Source organism: Platalea leucorodia (genome assembly GCF_965183815.1).
Source record: "Platalea leucorodia genome assembly, chromosome: 8".
Classification (NCBI taxonomy): domain Eukaryota; kingdom Metazoa; phylum Chordata; class Aves; order Pelecaniformes; family Threskiornithidae; genus Platalea; species Platalea leucorodia.
In genome coordinates, this window is record NC_138830.1 from 12200053 (window position 1) to 12218371 (window position 18319).

The 18319-nt window shown below is 46.6% G+C and overlaps 1 protein-coding gene across 1 annotated transcript in view; it reads right to left on the reverse strand.

Moving 5' to 3' along the window:
- Positions 1–17975, reverse strand: part of ARMC9 (armadillo repeat containing 9) — an 80315-nt gene extending 62340 nt beyond the window's left edge. Inside the window, 7 exon segments of the mRNA XM_082319305.1 lie at positions 1311–1335; positions 2570–2662; positions 5389–5544; positions 6569–6739; positions 7334–7459; positions 9185–9272; positions 17332–17975. Of these exon segments, the coding sequence (XP_082175431.1) occupies positions 1311–1335; positions 2570–2662; positions 5389–5544; positions 6569–6739; positions 7334–7459; positions 9185–9235 (622 nt within the window). The 5' untranslated portion in view covers positions 9236–9272; positions 17332–17975.
- Positions 17976–18319: the final 344 nt, after the last annotated feature.

Consider the following 18319-nt stretch of genomic DNA (forward strand, 5'->3'; position numbering starts at 1 on the left):
CTTTATGAAAAATCCAAACCAGCTCAACCTCCAAGGCACGTAACAGATCTACAAATTAAGGCTGACCTGCATGGATTCAATACCATGACAGCCCCTGTACTTGTACAAAGCACAGAACCTGCCCAAATAAAAAATAATTACGCCCAAAATAATTCAGGCCCAATCGTGTAGTTATTTCTTTTTAATCAGAGTATGAAATTATTGCATTCAGGAAAGTCCACCACAAGGAAAAAGAGTAACTTCTGGAAAGTAAAAAGATCTATTATTCAAAGAAAGTCTAGTGCAACACAAAGCACAAAATAACAAAGAAAATACTTGGAACTCACAGTGGGAGATGAGCCTAACTTTCTCCTTAATTCAATCTACAAATAGTAAATCTTCAGTGTAAAATTAAAGATTAAAATAACTCAAGAGGAAAAGTCGTTTTAGGAACCCAGCTGGGCTCATATAAATCCCTACCGATGCAGTCAACACAGAAAGCCAAGTGAAAAAACGAATGCAAGAGAGCGGGGAATCTAAGTTCTATTTATATGCCTTTTAAAAATCAGTTCAATATTTCAAGTACCATCAGTATCTAACGGGATTCAGTGCTGAAATTAGTATTTTTTAAAGGACCCCAAGTCACTTACACACTTAAGTGTGTATGAACAGCTTACCTAAAACTGCAACACATCAGAGAGTCATACTTAATGCGTTCTTATTCAGGCGATACCAATATGTACTAATTCAGGAGTTTAAACAGGATGAGTGAATAGGAAAAAAAATCATCTTTGTCTAAGATCATCCAAATGTCTAAGAGCAACCTGGTCTAGTGAAAGTTGTCTCTGTCCATGGCAGGGGGGTTGGAACTAGATGTTCTTTAAGGTCCCTTCCAGCCCAAACCATTCTATGATTCTATGATCAGATAGTCATCAGAACAACTGAATGAGATTTGCAATATCTGGAAGATGCGGATTAGCATAAGCAGGTATGGGAAAGGAATATGAGGAAACTTACTTTCGTCATAACTAAAAATGGAGAGCTGGTATGCACTTTGTACAGAGTTCTCCACTTGGTTTTACCATATTTCAGGACAGAATAGACTTAAAATACAAATCCTGCTACTAGGCCCCCTCCCATTTCTAGGCCTATGCTCAACCCTACTGACCTGAAGCAGTCTAGCAATAACTATCACTAAGACAGGGGTCTGGATTTCAAAGGACTTTTTAACCCTGCATCACTAGTTTCCCCGTCATTGCAGGCGTACTTTCCACCATTATTATAGCCCCTAATAATCTTACAGAATATCCTTACCACATCTCAGCATTTACCTTTGTTGCACTGTCCATTCTCCTTCTGTTGTACGAGTAGGAGCAGTTCAGGAAAACATGTGTCTTTTCAGTACGTGTTTGTTCCAGAGACACAGAATGAGAAATTCAACCAATTGGCAAACCCAACTAAGCCAAATATTCCTACTGTCCCAGGCAACAGCCAATGCCTGATGCTTCACAGGAGAGCAAGAATAAATGAATCAATAATAAATACATTAAAATCTCATAAGTGCACAATGTACAATGTTGCATGGAGGCTTGAGACTTTTTGCTGACTTTTAAAGATAATGGATCCAGCCCTGAAGTATAAGATACGGTAACTCCAGTCTAAATGTATTAACACCAAAATCAAAAGTCAAACCACTAATTTTACATAAAATACAGGCAAATGTTTCAGGGCAAGTGATGTTTTATACCCAAGAAACATTCAGGGCTCAATTAGGATCTAGTCCATTACTCCACGAAGACTAAGCAGAGAGAAAGTTTTCTTCAACTCTTCTATGCCAGACTCCCACGCAAACAGCCAACAGCAAATGTGGGAGGGAAAGCAACATTTTGATCACTGCTCCCCATCCTGGCAAATGGCCAGGAATGGAACAGCAGGAATATAATTTCCAGCTCATCATTCACTACCACCATGACAAGATGCTGCTTTAGAATAAAGTAAAATATAGCAGCAAAAGGACTTTCAACTTCTCCTGCTAAAAAAAAGCCAGAAACAAAGACTCCAGTTCAGTTCTCTCTACCTTGCCCTTAACTGTACTGGCCAAAAATGGAGAAGATCATTTGTCATATAGCTAGTTAGTTTGCAAATTAGGCCAGACAACACAGCTTAAACAATATTGTTAGAAAAACAATACATTCTGAAGCACAAACAGCACAAAGTAAAACAATAATTTCTGGAACCCTTAAAAGCCCTGGAAAACTTTCAGCTAGTCCCTGAAATGGCTTTACAAACACTAAGAAAGAAGTCAGGTCAAGTCGGTGCCTTGGGTATCCTGTACTTTATATATGGAAGCAAAGAATGGTCATATGATAAATATGCAGGTTCATATGCATCTACACATTGCCTTTATATAACTTTTTCAAAAGGTTTTTTTGAATATGGTCTATAAAAAAATGTTTCCTACCATAAAAACACTGAACTGCAATGTTACTGCAATTCTGCAATAAATCTTAGCAGCACACTCTTCCAATAAATTATACTGCCTCTTTATAGTAATTCTAATTATCTTCAAAGTGTTTTCTCAAAAGGATACAAATAAAGTGAGAAGCTGGGGAGTCTGTCTGGCTTTGAGAGTCAGAGACAGGAACTTTTCCAATCTTGTCCTTAAATCCAATGTCCAGGAATCCTTGAAAAGAAAAACAAATTATGACAGTTGTTCACCAAATATGTACACTCTGCTGAAAGTACTGTTGGGGTCAGAGCAACCTTCCTCTAGTAAACAAGGCAGCCAGCATTGTATTGAAGAGATTTTCCCTTCACTGTTACTGAAGTGAATGTGTTTCCTAGCTACCCATAAAAGTGTACAGAAGTTAGAAGAGAGTGCAGCATTATTCCTAGACGAGAGTACTAAAACCACGATGTAGCTTTATTTCAAGTGTAAAACTACCATATAGTGTCGGTGCCTTGTATGTACATGCAACAACTGCCCCTAAATTAGAAGTACTTTTAAAATATAAGCAACTTGAGAAAAAGATAAAAAGAATATTAATTTTAAATTTATGAAATAGAGTACAAAATGAATAATTTTCCATTGCTCAGTTTTCAAAAAGTAATCACTATAGTCATCTTTCACTCCTAAAAGATCCGGGAATTGTAAATTTTGTCAGTAACTATTGCAAGCATCATGACATGACATCAGTGATCAGGGTACAACATTTCTAAAATAAGGATTTGGAGAAAACAATTCGTACAAAAAATAGACCAACATATCAGCCACTAACTGGAATACTGCCTGACATAGTGTCTCATAAGCACAAAAAAATAACAGTTAAGGAAGAAAGCCAAACTACACCTAAGAATTCACTGAATACTCATTTCTTCTACTTCAAACCTTCAGTTAAGCTAGTTTCTGCTTGACGAAAAGCTAGCCAACAGATGAAAAAGCAGTATCTTCCAACAAGCAGCAGAAGCTTCCTAAATTTACTGCTGTATATGTATATGTTGCAAGCTGTTCTCACAGCTCAGATTTGCCCTTATTTCACCACGCTGGAGAGCATACGGTATTTACTTGCTGCATTTACCAATCCAGTGTCCAGACAGTGGTGCGCCACAGTACGCTGTATATTACCAAAGGAACCATGTCTCCTACAGAGAGGAGTGTATATTATTTTTCAAGATGTATTACACAAACAGACAGGAACTCCAGCTATATAAAGCATCAGACGCCTGAGAAAAAAAAATATGCCATAAGAACACTGCTTAGTAGACTAGTGAGTCACTGCTGTTCTTTCTCAAACATAAAACAATCTGTGTTTCAACACTAACATGGAATGAGCTGTACAATTCCCACAAGAAAATATGAGTGACTGTGGACTAAGAGCTTGGACACTGGGTTACTATGAATAAACCTGAGGTCTCGTCTTAGATAAGGTATTAAAAAAATAAAAAGCTGCTAAGTATAATTAAAAAAGAGCAGTCATATCCCATCTCTGAGGTCAACCAGTACATCTCATTATTTATAGCTAGTCCCAAAGGAAAATGGCAGTATATGCCTTTTTTGGTGTTAAACCGGAGCTCCTCATCAGCTGGTACATCCAAAGTCAGCCCTAGGGCAAGTATCACTTAAGCTTTGATTTGATATCAAAGAAGGTGTGGCAGCAATGCAGGCTGAAGATATCTTCTCCCACCACAACAACTGCCCGCAGCTCCTTAGATAAACCAGCACAACTGTCCACGTGGTAGGAGAGTGAAGCATTTCAAGCATATAACCTTGCAAAACAGTATACAGATTTTACAAAAAAAATCATGTATGCACATGTGTGTGTGTTTGTGTACATGGGAGCTGTATACACACACCTTCACAGGCACTAAAGCAGATCAGTTCCTTGATCCAGTCCAAGTGCAACCACATAACCAGCCATTTCCAGCACAATCAAGAAGTTAAGATGCAGTTTTGCACCGCAGGAACAAGTCATCAGCAGGTGGAATGGTGGCTGTACCCTCCCCACAGGAATTGCCACCAATACTTCGGAACACCAAACCACAGCTCTGGACATCTACCGCCTACCTAACCATCTACCTGCACGGTGCCCAGAAAGCAGCCAACGTAAGGGTGTTTTATTACCCCTTCATCAATAGAATAACTGTAGATCATCATCACATTGAAAGTGCACCTGCAAATGAGATCTATTCTGAAGTTCAAACACACTAACTTTTACACTCTCTTCTCACCTTGCACGTGCAAGCCTAAGAACTGAACTCTGAAACAGCCATTCAAAGGTGAAGGCTAACACATATTTAACAAAAAAATTAACCAGGAAAAATGCCTGTGGCAAGAGTCACCAAACCACTAAGCACAGCTATGCTCTTCCAGCATTTTTCTGGGGGGATGAGGGGTGGGGAAGAATCTCAGAACACAGACAACATTGACTCATTTTCTGTTACAGGAGGATTACTTATAAACTTGACTTTCTCTTTTCCACATTAAATGAAACCGCTTCAGTCTCCTTATGCCTAGCTATCATGTTTTAAATCCAGCTATATATACACAGATAGTGGGGTTGGGCAACAACCTCAAAGCAAGTAAATGGACTTAAACTTCTATATAGCGATTCCCAGAAGCATGCGCATTTCAGGGTTGTGTGGAAAGGAAGAAGAGACAGCAATTCTTATTTATGGATGCAAAGCTGGCGTACCATTTAGGAACTCAAGCAAATATAAAATATATTTAAGATGGTACCGTGTTATTGATAGCACTCTCACAACTCTTCCTCCATCAAATATACATTCTTTTATGATTGTACAGTTTCTGTTAAAGGACACAATAAAAGCAATCGCCAAACTAAGCATCATTCAATGTCTATCACCCCATGAGAAAGTCACAAATACCATCTCTGCAAAATAGATACTTACCTGGAAAAGTTCTTTAAATGAAGGATGAACCATGGGGTTTGGAACAAAAGGCAAAGCATAGAAGGGAAGAAACTCTGTAGTTTGGCTCAGTGCAGCTCCTTTTGTTTCCAGGTACGCCTTAAAATCAGAAATCCTTTCCTCAAGTTCAGCTTTGTCCTAGGAAATAAAGCAGCATATTTATCTGGAAAACTACCACTCTGAATGCACCGTAAAGCTGGCAAATATAAGCAGAGACCTAAATACATTAATATCAAATTTGAAATCCTAGAATATTCGTTATCTAAAAAGCAATATTTATTTAACTAGAGAGCATTATATCTTGTTTTCACCGCTCAAAAAAGAAAATTTAACCCGATGATGTTATTTGTGTTGTGCAGGTCCAACAAAAGAAGAGAGGGACAATTGCTTTTTGAATGTAAATTATCCCTGCCCACTTCAAGCTAGACTTCTAAAGCACAGTGCCATTTCCACACTCAGGGCAGAGAGGAAACACCTATTTTAGACATGCTTTATTTCAGTGATAAGTGCAGAACCGTCAAATCCACTCACACAGCACCAGGAAAGGGAGCTGGCACACGGAACAGACCAAAAGCTCCTTACAGGATGGAAAACACACTGAAAGCATCCAAATACTCCTGTAGCAGCTGGCAGATGTAAGGCAGGAGCTATTAAGCCCTGGCTGATCTGGCTGACTCCAGGCTACTTAAATGTCTCTTCATCATAAAAGTCCCATGTAACACGTATTTTATTTTATTGCAGCTTGGAAATAAAATTTTCAATATGATATATTGAGCTAGTCAAGATTCAGCTTCCCCATTTTATAAGAAGTGTTTATATTTCAACACATAGCTTCAGTCTAAACTGGAAGCAAAATAAGTGTTTTAAGAATTTCCTATGGACTACAATTAGAGGTGTGACAGTATCAGCATGCTGGTATTTTCCAAGTTAAAATACTTCAGGAGCTCCAGGATAAGGATATCTACAAATTCCATCTCTGTACTTCACAATACAAGGGTCTGGTTCCACTAAAACGCAGATCGCGGCCCAAAAACTGAATACATATTCTGGGAATTCTCCTTACTAAACATCCCATCCTCATCAAATGAACGAAATAAATGACAAATAAATGAAGTAAAAAAAACAAAAGCAATTTGAAGTTTGAACCGTGAACTAAACTTACAGGCTTTCCCATAGAGTGTTTTAAGAGGTAGGTGGCAAAGTGAATGTGAAGATAGAACTCCAGCTTCTGCGCAACTGGTTCATTGTCCCGGACTGAAGATGAAATATGCTCCTCCCAGAGTTGGAAGAATACTTTTTGCTCACCATTTTCAAATGCTGTAAGCAGATCTTTCTGCAAACGGGAAAAGGGGAAAACCAAACACAGAAGAGTTACATTTATTCAACAGTAGGTTTGTGAATGAAGAATTCAAGGGCCAGCTGAACACTTTGAATGAAAAGTTTTACCCAAGATCTCTCACCATTCAATAACCACCTAAATATTCTTTCTCTACCTATCTTTAATATCTTTGAGAGCCTGAATTAACCATCAATACAAAAAGTAAAGCCCAAACTTTCAAGCATGTCGATCTGGGAACCCACCTTTACCATAAGGGAAAAATACATGCCTACAGTGTGTGAAAATCAGTCTTATCAATGTACAGCAAGCTAAAAACCTAAAATAGCGTGAACCAAAACCACTGTCTCCAGTTCAAAAGGACTGGAGTTCTGAAAAACAAACAAACAAACAACAACAAACAACAAAAAAACCCCACAAACAAACTTGAAGGTTCCTGCACTGAAAGAAGACTGCTAGCAAACTTCTTCAAATAATCAAGAATCTGTTCAGACAGTTCAGATAATCTCACCACTGTAATAATGCCCACGGTGGTTAGTGGCCTTTAACTGTTTTTAGTATTACTCAAAGTAAGTGTAAATGATGCATTACCTGAACAGGCAAAGCTTTTGAATCTCTTGAGGAAACACCTGCTGGTTTAGGTAGTGGCTTCCCTTTTATTTTACATTCCTTTGTAAATACTTTCACTGTTTCTTCAAATTCAGCAAAATCCAAATACTACAAGACAAAAACATACAGGAACAATATTTTTTTAGATTATTAATGCTTCAGTGAGTGATCCATGAAGTGCCAAAATCCCTTAAACCTTCTCTGTAGCAGGGTCCATAAATGCCAAAGGCTGCACAGCAACAAACCAAGAACTGGTACCTCAGGTGGTATGAAAATACTGTCTCTCAACTAAATTTCCTCCTGCATCCTAGAGAATAATACTGACAACCAAGCACATCCTTTCTGAAAGAATGATGCCCCTCATTTAGCCAGTAATTTCATTCAACCAAAGAAGAAAAAGAACTAAAATCCATTAATGGTATACCTTGGTTGAAGAAACAAGTAAATAACTTCCTTGCAAATAAAATTCTCAGAGGGCAAAATTCTTAAGTGTGACTCTCATCTCCTTAGCAGCAGTCAGACAGCTTGAATTCTAAGCCAGGTCACTCATCTGAAGCTGTGCAAGCCAAATTAATGAACAGCTAATCAAGCACTATTCTTCTGAGAAAGAGATAAACAGTCCTGCCTCTTCCTCCCACAATGTACAGTCACTATATTACACGCTACTTCCCCTCCTTCCCCCATTTCAGGAGTCTTAGTTATTGGTTGCTGAGGCAAGACATCACATTTCATTTTGCAAACTCTATCTGGATACCCAACATTGCCACAGAGAACAAGAATCGTTACTTTCTTCACTGTTGACATAAACAGTAGTACAGTAGTGATTACTTAAACCTCTTTCTGTATTTGTTTTCTGAGACCCACAAAAAGATTTAAGTTGTGTATGATTTTGCCATTTGGTAGACTCTTTAGGCAGAAAGTAACTGTCCAGGCTTTCAACAGACAGCCTGGTGAAAGCTGGGCACAGCGAAGGCTGACAGCTGCTCCTGACCGCCTCTCCGCAGCACCGGCATCTGTGGAACCCTGCAGTACGCTGGGTCGCACAAGCACACAAGGCAGGGGGGTTAGGTTGTTGGTTTCGTGTTCACTTAGGGCCCTAACTAGGCTACCAACACAGCGTCGATCAAAGGAATGAGGCAGTAACAAGCAGCAGAGATCACAGTTTGTGTTCTTGTTCCAAACCAGAAATATCCCATTTTAGTCAATTTACCCAGAAGGCTGAAGCACAGACTACCAGAGAGACACCCGCCCTTGAAAGTTTGTCTCTCACTGTCCTTTTCACAGGACCGTTTCACACTTTAGAAAATCTTCTGATTACCTCTTATGGGCCATATGGGTAGAGGAGCACCTAGCTGGAAAATCCTGCTTAGGCATTAACCCACGGAGATCAGTGGCCTCAGGACTTCAGCCTAGGCTTTGTCAGCTCTAGGGTTTTTATATGCTTGTATGATTCTATACACATATGAAATGAGGTGGCAGCTAAGCAATGTTTTAAACATCTCACCATTTTCACAGGTTGGACCTGAGCCCCAAAGCTGTCTGTGGATCTAATTAACTTAACTGTTCCTTTAATGAACGCCTCATTTGAAATGAACAATAGATAATTCTAGCTTGATTTGATGTTTGATTGCTGGCATTTAATGGACATTGAGCCCTTTGAATCTACAGAGCATGACAGGAGTCAATATGATTTCAGGGTGTAGCACTTAGCCAGTTAAATAACTCCAGAATTTAGACCACAGTTACAATGCCTGGCTCTGAATACAAACATTATGAAATTTTGCCTTGCTCATTTCAACCAAAAAAAAAAAGAAAAGAAGAGAGAAAACCAACCTCTCTCACCAGTCCGAGTAACTCAGCTTCATAAGCTAGAACGTCACCCATCGCTAAGTGTTACTGCTACGTCTCATCGCCGATAAACCTAGAAAATTGTAAAGAAGGGGGCTGTTAGCAGGCAGCCCCGCGGTTCGCACAGCCCATTAGCCACCTCATCTCCAAACAAACCGCATGAGGAAGATATCCCCCCTCCCGTAAGGCACCTCCAAAGAAGTTCCGAAGCCGGTCCTCGCCGACCCGAGCCGCTGCTCCCGCCAGGCCGCGGGGCGATCACACCGGCTCCTCACACAGCAGCCCGTCCGCGGGTGCAGAACGCCAACGCCACCGCCACCGCCACCGCCCCCCCCCAACCCGGGCCGGGGCGATGCGGCCCCCCCCGCTCCGGGCCGAGAGCATGCGGCCCTACCCGCTCCTGAGCCCACCGGAGCGGAGGGAAGCGAGCAAACCCCGAGCGCCACCGGCACCACCGCGGCGCGGCCTACCTGCCCCGCCGCCCCGCCGCCTCCTGTCGCCTTGGCAACCGCGGCCTCGCTCCCCGGCACGCCACGCCCCCTCCCGCCGCACATGATCCCGCTCAGCCAATCCCAGGCCGGGAAGGGCGCGTCACGTGACGGGGGAGGGTTCTCCACGGTGCCGGCGGGCAGCGCCCCCTGGAGCTTCCCCCTGGTTGCGGTGAAGAATGACTTGGCGGTTCCAGCTCTCTGACGTAACTTGAAGAGAGTTTGGCGTCAAGTTAATTTTTTTAAATGATCTACTGTCTTAACGTAAATTTTTGTACCCCCTAGCCATCCTTGGGCAGGCCAGAAGTCTTGTAAAAGCACACCACGCTGTGTGCTTGTCCATAGGCCCATAGCTTTTAGTTGCACAATTATGTGATTTCTTAATTACAGTCGTTACAGCCATCCGGCAGTATTTCCCCCATCGCACCTGCCACTGAGCGCTCTGAGGGGATGGAAAGGCCGGGAGTAATTCCCTTGGCCCAGGCTGCCTGCCCCGCTTACCCCCCAGCTTGGAAGGTCCGTTTGAAAAAGATGTCGGGCAAAAAAGGCAGAGCCCTGTCGCGGCCGAGCGCTGCACGAGGAGCCTGAATCACAGCCCCAACACAGCCGGGGTGAGGGACGCCAGGACCGGCCCCCTGGGTCGTGCACGCACGGCTCCGGCAGGCACGAGTCCGACATGTCGTCACCTCATGGAAGCCTGACCAAAACAAACAGGAGGATTGGCCAAGCCCCTTAGCGAGGCTTTGTCCTGTTTTTAATTAGCAGTGGTGTTAATGAACCTCTCACCATTAACACCAAGTTTCTAGCAAGCATTTGCTAGACACAGCAAAATGACGTTGGCTCACCAGTGATGTCCTGCCCGGGGTTTCAGTCTCACCCTGTGCAGCCTTGTTTGCCACCATGAACACCTAAGAAGACCCATGTCCTCCGCACGTCCCACAACCAGACACAGCACGGCACCATCTTTCTTCCTCTAAAAGGCTCCTAAAGTGGGCAGCCAAAACGAAACGCAGAGCTGCCCCGCACACATGGATTTAGACCCTTAATAACCTCACAAAACCCAAAAGCTAATCTCACCAGCCAGCTCAGAGGCACTGCTCTCCACTGAGACCATTTCCCAGTCAAACCTTAACTTTCTGACACCGGTGTGGGTGAACACAGTTCAGGGTACAGTCTTCTCTTGGCTTGTGATCTAAGGGTATTCTTCTCCTTATGCAATCTAAACAAAAATTGAAGGAACAAGAGAAAAAAAAAAATCACCCTTGAACATTGTTGCCAGATCTGAAATTATCAGCCTGATAAGTGAAACTTTGGAAGGAGCAAGGTGATGGGAAGCAGAGTTATGACAGATGGTGAGCAGGCACTAATGCTCCATCCATAACCCATGGGAGTTATTTCACCACTGCTCCATGGCCAACCGTGGAGGTGCTGCCCAGAGGTGAACACCCACCTGCTGGCCAGTGCCTGGGGTAAGGTCAGGAAGACACAAAGCTTGTGCCTCAAGCCTGAAAAGCAGGACTCCGCTGCCCTGTGTGTCCAAGGGAGACCATTCATCATCGCCTGGGGCATCACCCCAGCTCCATAGTTTAGGTTTTTCTTGGGGCAGATGTCACCACTGCCTCTGCCCGGGGCTGAGCATTCCTGCAGCTGGGCCACCGACTCTGCCAGCTGCAGGTCCCGGGCTGGATCATAACCTGTTGCTTGAATAGAAACAGAAGGCTACTCTCTGTGCCCAAGTGGAAGATTTTGCAGGAAATGTCTTCTTGCAGTAGCCTTTCCAAGTGGTTGCACTGAAAATAAAAGCAAGCAGGCAGGAGAAGAACATTTTTCAAAGCTTAAACATTCTGTTATTTTCTGTGTCAAACTTCAGCTTTTAGTTGCCAAAAAATATTTTGGTTTGGATTTTCAATGAATATTTTGAAGGAGCATTTAGGCAATAAATAAGAAGTCATTTGAGTTTCTAGTTGATGACACGTTGTTGTTGGTTGGGTTGGAGCACAGACTGGCTCCTACTGGGACTGGCTGGGGGGCAGAGGGGTTTGCTTGGAGCGACGTCCTGCACTTGGGCAGGGCACTTGCCCAGCAGTTCAGACGCTGCTCACATTACACAGCAGTGAATTACACAGCAGTGCTTCCCCAGGGCCCTCTGCAAGGAAAACCAAGGCAATGGAATTGCAAAACCTCTCTGCTCTCCCCAGTATCGGGCTATCATAAAGCTGCTCTGTCTCCCTTGGATAGGGCTTGTTTAGCTGCTGCTGAGCCTCAAATTTCACCTTGCCCCACCTCTCCCCAGAAGGATGCGATCAGCCTGTGCCAGGCTATTTATTTGCGGACCTTTCTTGAGTAATTTCCTGTAACTAAAGGAGAGGCACAACGAAGACTTTGATTTTGTGCCATGGGATGCATGAACTCAGCTCTCCTTGAGATTCAGAAGCCTCTTGGCCTGCTCAGTGCAAAGCAGGGAGGGAGGAGGGACTGACGGGTGGGTCCCCAAAAAGCTCCTTTCAGCTCCATTGCAAAATGGTGATGGAGGCTCCCAGGCACCTTGCAGCCCAGTGTGGAAGGAGCCAGAGCTTTCTTCTCCCAGTGGGACTTTGCAGATGAGGACAGAAGCATCCAGGGCTCAACCTATTGCCCTGAAATGTCAGCCCCCCCGTGTCCCTCAAGTGCCCACCTGGAGAGGAGATGCTGCTTTCTCCAACCTCCGCAAAACCTTCTTGCTGCTGCCACCACCCTGGTGTGGGCTGGCCAAAGCCCAGCCCAGGCTGAAGGAGGGAGGGAGTCCCCCAGCACTTTCTCTGCTCCTCCATCCCGACAGATCAGCCCATGGTACCTTTCCAGCTGTGGCAGAGATCACCCTTCAGAGATCCCTACAGGGACCGAGCTGACAACCAGGAGAGACCGACTGCCTTTGCGGGGCGGGGGTGCCTCCGTGGGGGATGACGGCAGCTCAGTGCCCCGGGCCCGAAGGGGGCCCCAGCTGGGCTTTCTGGCAGGTGCTCATCTAAGACATGGGTCATTAAGCCCCCATCAAGGCGAACACCAACGCACGAGAGGGCTTGGCTTACAGTAACAGCAAGGCTTTCCAGCCAAAAATGGCAGGGGGCTGGGAGGAGGGAAGAGCTAGAGATGCTCCATTAAAAAAAAATAATATGGAGAAAATAGTGCACAGAAACAGCAGGACAGAGAGCTTCATCATCAGGAGAAACGTCCCCCGTCCCAGCAACAGCCCTAGGGAGCCTCACTGCCTTCACCGCATGGGCACAGCTTTGATGCTGCCACCAACACAGACCAATGGCCATCCGTCCCATGCCACCGATGCAGACTGATGGCCACCTGCCCGATCACTCGGGGACAAATTGCCAAACCTCTAGGCCCACAAGAGGAGCAAGCAGCAGGTTTCATCTATGAATGAGCCCATGAACTCTGCTGTCTGATGCAGATGTTTCCAGCAAATTATTTTCAGCTGCTTCTTGGTCATGCCTGAACCCCAGATTTCATGCTTAAGCTAAATATAAAAAAGATCTCTGGGTGAAGTTAAAGTAAACAGAGAATTTGCCCAGCCCTACAGGAGCTATCTCAGCTTCTCCTCTGGGAGGACAAGGTGGGGAAACAAAAAGTTAATCCATCTTGGTTCTCATTGACATGGAATGGAGAAAAACAACTAAATGGGAGAGCCAGCCTAAAGCTGAGAACAAAGGCACAGCACCAATATTTCAGGTCTTTTTCCTTCACTCTGAAGGGGAAAAAATTGCTCCGCACTTCATCCCTTGCAGGTTATCTTTGGAGGAACAATGTCCCCATAATTTCTGCTGACAATTAACCTCGCCTGTGCAGCAATTCTTCCCTGGGTCACCAGAGGAGCTATTTATACCCTTGGCCAGGGATGCTGTTGCCACCAAACAACTGCCCTTCCCCTTGGCCAGCCCTGCACCAAGGCGGTGGGCAGCGAGCTCCAGGGTGTGCCCCTATGCACCCTGCCCTGCTCGCCAGGACCTGCTTCACCTGGACCCTCACGGTATAGTCCCTCCACCGTCCATTTTCTGCACACGCTTTGCACACACAAAGAGAAAAACCAGACATAGGTGTTGCTTAAACACACACGTGCACACAGGTGTCAGGCAGCAGGGTCCATCAGACCAAGCGCACAGGGTTGGGACGTCTGGCGTTACGGTCTCCAGGACCTCTGATTAGCTGGTCTCCGAAGGACTTGGGCAGAAACGGGATTTATCTCGAGTCACGTCTCTGCAATATGTGGGTAACGCCGATTCCCCCGTGTGCTGGAAGAGACACTGATGGCTCACCTGAGTACCTGCACAGTACTTCTGAGCAAAACCCAGAGCTTTAGTTGTGCAGCCAATGCCAGGAATTGGAGTACAGACCTCAAAACAAAAGTCCGGACCTGAGCTGCTGCCAGCTGGACTGTTTGCCCACACGGAGCGGGATTTCAGAGGCCAAGTCAAGGCAGTCCTGAGCTGGAGCCCAGCAGCAGGGGCTGGGGCAGCTTCTCCTCCCAAGGCACAGAGTATGGGCCAGCCCAATCCCACCACTGCTGGAGAAACACACTGAACCAGGTCTGCCAGAACCAGTTATCTTCACTGAGGGAGCGAAGACCCTCGCTCCCACGTGAAGCCACTCTGAGGAAAGATCAGCACCCTCGGGTGAAGGCCTTCAGGCCCACTGGTCCCATCAGAGGTTGCAAGCAACCACCACCCACCTTGCACAGTCCTGCGATGCCTGTGCTCCCCATCTCCCCCATCCTGCCACTGCTGCAGGGTTAAGGTGGGCCCGGAGCTGGGCTGAAAACCCAACCCTGCCAAGAGCAGCAGGCAGAGGGAGCCCGGGGCAGGCTGGGGTTTGGCAGGGGCGAGGGTGGGGGACGCTCCAGGATGCAGGGAGATAAATGGCCAACGTCGTCATCGCTATCAGCGGTGCCCAACCTTCGTGTAGAACGGCGAGGAGGAAGAGCTTCGCCTGGCCCTGGAAGGAAGGGGAGAGATAGGGAGGGCGGCACCGTGCTGTGATGGGGAGAAGTGGGAGGACGAGACCTCCTGAGTGCCCGCTGGGGCAGAGGAGCGATGCTGGGGGGCTGTCGGCCCCCTCCTCAAAGACCCCTTGCCCTGGGAGCTTTACCTCCGACATCTCCATCTCCGCTTTGGTCCCCAGCACGGTGCCAAGCAGGGGGCTTGTACCTGAGTTAACGAGTGGAAAGGAGAGACTGAAGACATGTCCAGGGCCTCCTGGAGGGACTCTGGGATCTGTCAGAAGCAGCGTGCTTTTGAAGTGATTTATTTCTCAGCAGGGTTAAGGGGGATGAGGCCCATTAGTCAGGAGGGACAGAAGCATGCTTCCTGTCACCTCGGCCTCACCCTCTGGCAAACCCAGGAGCTGTAGGTCCAGTTAGCCCCTGGCAGACACCCCAGGGGTGGGTCCCTCCGCAGCATCCCCAGACAAGCCCAAGAGAGCAGCACTTCCTAAGAAATCAGCGCTAATGAGTCACTGTGGCTAAACTACATTATTTAAAGCAGCAGCAAAGCTTTCCGGGCTCCCACCATGCCTTCTCCAAACTGGAGATCAGAAAGCCAGCGGTGGCCTCCATCCCCCAAGCACAGCACTGAGACGGTCCCGCAGTTACTGGCCCCATCTGTCCCTAGGGAAACTGGTCAGACACCTTAGCATGGGGGCAGGATCCAGTCCAGGCTTTCCAGAGCCTTCTCAGAGGTTTTCTAGCACCTTTCCAGAAGATTTCTGGATGATTCCTGGCCATTCCCTGGAAGTTTTTCTAGAGGTTTTCTGCTGCATCTCCAGAACGTTACTAGACTCTTTGTAGAGGTTTGCTTGAACTCTCCTGGGGCTGTTACAACCTCTTTGTGTGTTTTTTTTAACAAAGTCACAGGTTGGCCATTTCCAAATTTCCCAGGTGGCATCTTGGCAATTGAGCAAAGCTCAGCACCTCAGCCAAGCGCCGGGCAACACCTCAGGTGGTCACAGAGCAGCATCCTCAGCAGCCTGATTAGTGAACTGAAGAAATATTTAGAGGTTAGAAAAAAAATTCACATGTATGGGATCATTCTATAGTCAGGACGCGTTGCTGTGTGCAACAAACTCTCAAAAACGCCCCGCAGGAGGGCCTGTTGTCCTTGTGCTGTCTGGAGTCTTTTAAGCAGTGTCCCCTGAGTGAGATGCACGTCTCACCAAGGTACAGGACCAGCATGCTCCCAAGCTGTGGCGCGGGTGGAAGAGGTTTATCCTTTACGAACTCACAGGGCCTGAGCACACGCACCCGAGGGGCTGCCCACTGCGCGCGAAGCCAGGCAGGACCTGGACGCTCTGCAGTGGATTGGGCTCCGATTGCAGAGCTCAGCTGGGGAAGTCCCCAAAGGGAAGCCCCATCTACTGATACCAAATGCACGAGGAACGGACGAGCTGTTCATTGCACGCACGGCCTTCTCTCCGGAGAGAGGGGCAAACAGGCTGAAACCCCTGGAAGCCACGTAGGGTGCGTACTCCTGCCAAGAGAGGAGCCGCTTCTCAATCATCGGCCCTCCGGCGAGAGGTCGATTTGCACTTGCTAGAAAACACTCCTCATGGTTGTTCCTCCCCCCAAGCACCATCCCACCGAGCTGCCCCTTCCCGCTCCCCCCTCGGCTCACAGCAACTCAGATTTGCGGTGTGGCCGTCGCCTCTCCTCCTTCACACTGCTCATCCATTTGCTTCGCCCTTTAACCAGCTGCCACTTCTGTCGATGCTCTCCAGCTCCTCTCCCCCCTCCCCTGGACTCCCACCCAGGACATTCTCCCGAGCAGGAAAACGCAGAGCCGCCGGGGGGAAAAGCCGAGACAGCGGATGCTTTTTTGTGTGCACTCTCTCCACGGTGCCAATCCTGAACCGCGCAGTTCCCCTGTGTGTTGACATAGCGAAGACAAAACACAGCGAGTGGCAGAGCTGGGGAAGTGAGGACAGGCCAATTCCCAGATGTCCCTCCTGGTGTCCCCAGCCTGGCACACATGGCCTTTTTCTTCCACAGCCACCAAAAGATCCTCTAAAGATCTGACTGCCCAAGTGTAACCTTACCACGTGGCCCCATAGTAGCAGCTCAGAAATCAGTTTGGGGCTATCTGAGGTTTTTACATTTGCTGGTGCCAAGGCAGCTCTGGGAAACATCGCTGCCAGAGGCAGGATTGGTCTTACAGGCACAAGAAAATCATTTAGCACAAGGATCGAGTCTCCTGGACGGTGCCCCAGGCAGTACATGGCTCAGTGGGAACTGCTCGGTGCATACAGATTTACACAACCGCACTGAGAACCAAACCTGTAGCAAGCGCCAGGAATATACTGGCTACCCTGAAACGTCTGCTACAGTACGAAACAACAAGGCTTGGCAACAAGTCCTGTGAATAGAAGCAGGCTGTTCACAGCTCGGCCAAGGCATCAGTGTACGACTTCAGGTCCTTCTGAGCCAGCTATTCCCAGCATTCCTACTCGGACTCTAGAAATCTCCTAGCAATATCTGGCTGTCCGGCAGGTTGCTGAATGACCTGAAATGATTTATTCTTTTCTCCTCCCAATGTCCTCCCCTCGACATGGTATTTTGTAAGATGACACAAGGCATAACTAACAAATTACCAGAAAAACACCACATACCACACTGGTTGGCATCAGCAGAACATGCAGGAGCACGGGATACAGGTGCCCATTCCCAGGGAAGGGATTCCAGCACCAGAAAGTCTCACATAATGTACATTTGTCCAGCTTCTGTTTCTTGCACCACCATACCAGGTCTCATTTTGAAGGACCATGGGATTGGAGCAGTGATTCCCTCTTTGTTTCCATTTTCACTGGCAGTAACGTTGTCTGTAGCCATTTCAGGTTCATTCTTGGCTCTGCTCCATGGGAGAACAGATCTGGATCCCGCCGAGAACTGCGAGCTCTGACCAGCACCCTTACTGAGACAGCATTTTAACTTCAGGAACTTCTGACTGAAGGCTAGGACTCAAAACTGGCTTTCAGTCCCATACCTCTGCTCCGTACCGCTTAAGCTCTGCAGAGAACAAAGGCAGACTATTCTATTGCTATAGAAACATTCACCAAAATAAACCATCTGCTGGAAAAGTTCCCAGGCACTACATGCAAGATTTGTCTTCCATTATTACCGACGCACATGAGCCTGTGGTATGTTCACATGGAGCAAAACGTTCCCAACATACATACAATAAAAACCTCATTCCGTTTAAGCGCTGTTTCAAATGATGGAGCTTCCCCCAGCATTTGGCTTACAGCTGCCCAGAGCCGCGGTCTCTGGCCCACCGGTGACGCACCCTTCGAAGCGTTACAGCCCAACAGGTGAAGGGCCGGCTGGGCCGACAGCGAGCGGCCGAGCTGCATTCTTTCCTTCTGACTGCTGCTCATTCCATACCCCTGACTGTAAATCCCCCCTTGGCTAACGATGCACAGCAGCGTAACAACTTGCATGTCTGGATTCACCCCATCTAGGCCTGTAATGTGCTTCTAGCTGCCTGCTCACATCAGCTATTATGCTCATATTTGGTGAGCGCAGTGAAAGCACACGGGGAAAAAAAAAAAAAAAAGGGATTCTGTGAAACAGAGAAACATGCCCCATTTCCCCATCACT